This window comes from Syzygium oleosum, unplaced genomic scaffold, assembly GCF_021117445.2.
Source record: "Syzygium oleosum isolate NSW1041296 unplaced genomic scaffold, Sole_v2.1 Sole_v2.31, whole genome shotgun sequence".
In the NCBI taxonomy this organism is placed as follows: domain Eukaryota; kingdom Viridiplantae; phylum Streptophyta; class Magnoliopsida; order Myrtales; family Myrtaceae; genus Syzygium; species Syzygium oleosum.
Window position 1 is genome coordinate 3,220,575 of NW_026607515.1, and position 2,018 is coordinate 3,222,592.

General features: G+C 41.8%; 1 protein-coding gene across 1 annotated transcript; it reads right to left on the minus strand.

The window, feature by feature from the left end:
• Positions 1–360: 360 nt before the first annotated feature.
• LOC115683102 (uncharacterized) lies at positions 361–1,256 on the minus strand. The gene is made up of 2 exons (XM_030607528.2): positions 781–1,256; positions 361–588 (listed from the first exon to the last, which is right to left on the minus strand). The coding sequence occupies exons 1-2, from the start codon at positions 1,097–1,099 to the stop codon at positions 569–571; spliced, it is 339 nt and encodes a 112-aa protein (XP_030463388.1). The 5' UTR covers positions 1,100–1,256; the 3' UTR covers positions 361–568.
• Between the last annotated feature and the right edge of the window lie 762 nt (positions 1,257–2,018).

Genomic DNA, 2,018 nt, shown 5'->3' on the forward strand with positions numbered 1-2,018 from the left:
TATTAAAATATTATTAAAAATTATCAACGTCAGCGCCAGTCATGCTACGTAGGCTAACCAAGTATCCACGTCAATAATATCAGGCCAAAATTAGTCGGAAGAACTGAATAGGCACTACGTGATAAGGTTTAGGACTACATTAGCACAAATGCAATAGGTTTAAGACTTTTATAACACTTTTCCCGCATTTTCCAAACAACTTGCTATTGCTCGAAATCGGCCAGACTTGATGAACATTGTGAAGTTCTCACGAAGTTAAGTGCTATGTAGATCAGCTGGTTTAAGATTACATTCGACATGCATAAAGTGCAGCTGATAAGATCCAGAACAATTTTCAAGTGCAAGCGCAATAATGACACCTCTCTCGAAATCTCAACATCGGTATATCATTCCATAATCCAAAAGCTTACATAATAGATTTCAGAAGGAAAAAGCAAAGGGAAGATTGCCTAAGGCCATGCTACATCATAAAATCTCCAGTTAAATCCATGGCGCTTGAGTATATCTCTTATTCAAGGAAACCTTTATTATGATAGCGCGCAACTGCTTGCGGGGGATCGATCCTCGCTCAAGGAGGAGTGGTAACACCTGCACCAAGAAAAATGGCACGCTTAGAGTCAAGTTATCAGCTAGCTCGAAAGCTTCAATTTTGACATTCATTCGCCACATGCGATCGATAAACTACAGTAATCGAAACAAAAGGTGATGATCATTGAGCTTCCCGCCAGTTGATAGCCAGAAAGAGAGAGAGAGTAGAGAGAGAGAGAGAGAGAGACGTACTTCCACACTTGAAGTTGCGAGGGACGGTCCGGCCGCAGCCCTCGATCTGCTTGATGGTGCGGTCGACGCCGATGAGAGCAGCCAATTTGGGGGTGACATAAGGGCACACGCACTCGACATGAGTAACCCTAACCCTCGCGCAACACTCGGGAGATGGCTGTCTCCCGAATATCACAGGCCTGCAATTACCCTCCAGCTGCTTCCTCTCTTCCTTGCACTGGCTCGGGCTTGTCTGGCCACTCACCGGCACATTGCTCATGGTCACGACTATTGTCGCGACCATTAGTAGCATCATCGTCACTCGCGACACCGATCTCATTGTCGATACTCTAGCTGCTCTCTCTTACTTTCTCTTTTCTTTTCTATTTGGGCTCTCGAGTCCTACGAGGGTTGATCAGTGAGTAGCAGATGCCTAAGAGCGAAGGAATGCCCTTCAATTTATAGAGATCATGAACGGAGAGATCTGGCCGACCACGAAGTAAATTAAACGTTGTAATAGTCGATAGGTCTGGTCTGTGTCGGAACACAAACTTCATGTTCACATCTACGTAAAAGACGTCCAAGACCATGACCAAGGCATTTACGACATGGAAGAAATGATCCAATAGCGTGTTAAAGTTGATGATACGTGGTCAAACATACGAATATTGTGTTGGTATTTCATTTATCCGAGCATGAAGAGCTTTCTTCTCGGGACACTTGACGAGAACATTCATATAGGAGTTAATGCATGAACTTCATAAATCTGTTGTGTGAAATAATACATGCTAAGCACCCTCTTTTATGTGAAAAGCGGATAAGAAAGGCGAGATTATTATATTAGCTCTTGCATGTTTGAAGTATCAAATCAGAGATCACTTGTATTCTAATGCCAAGATTGATGGTGAGAGGTTAAAGTCATATGCATTGCCATCGTCGTAACTATCTAAATAAAGGAGATGGAAATGGTAAAGTTTGCCATATCTTCGCTAGGCGTTTATGGAATTATGACAGCAGATTGGTCTAGTAATCAGGGGGTGGCCGCGACCACTACATAAGCTATTGACGGAGTGGACAGTATAAGAGTGCTTTACATGTTGGGATATATTTTCACCCATTTATGATTAAATTGAAATTTCTGATTGGATAGTTGTAAATAATATGAATATCATCCGCATGCAAACTTAATCAATTATAAATGTGAGTATAAGAAAATATGACCCGTAGATATTATTTGTGCCAGGAAAATTCATCATTTA

Coding starts and splice junctions, on each gene's coding strand:
- LOC115683102 (XM_030607528.2), bottom strand. CDS start 1,099: ATGAGATCGGTGTCGCGAGTGACGATGATGCTACTAATGGTCGCGACA. Junction 589..780: donor TCGCAACTTCAAGTGTGGAA/GTACGTCTCTCT, acceptor TTCTTGGTGCAG/GTGTTACCACTCCTCCTTGA.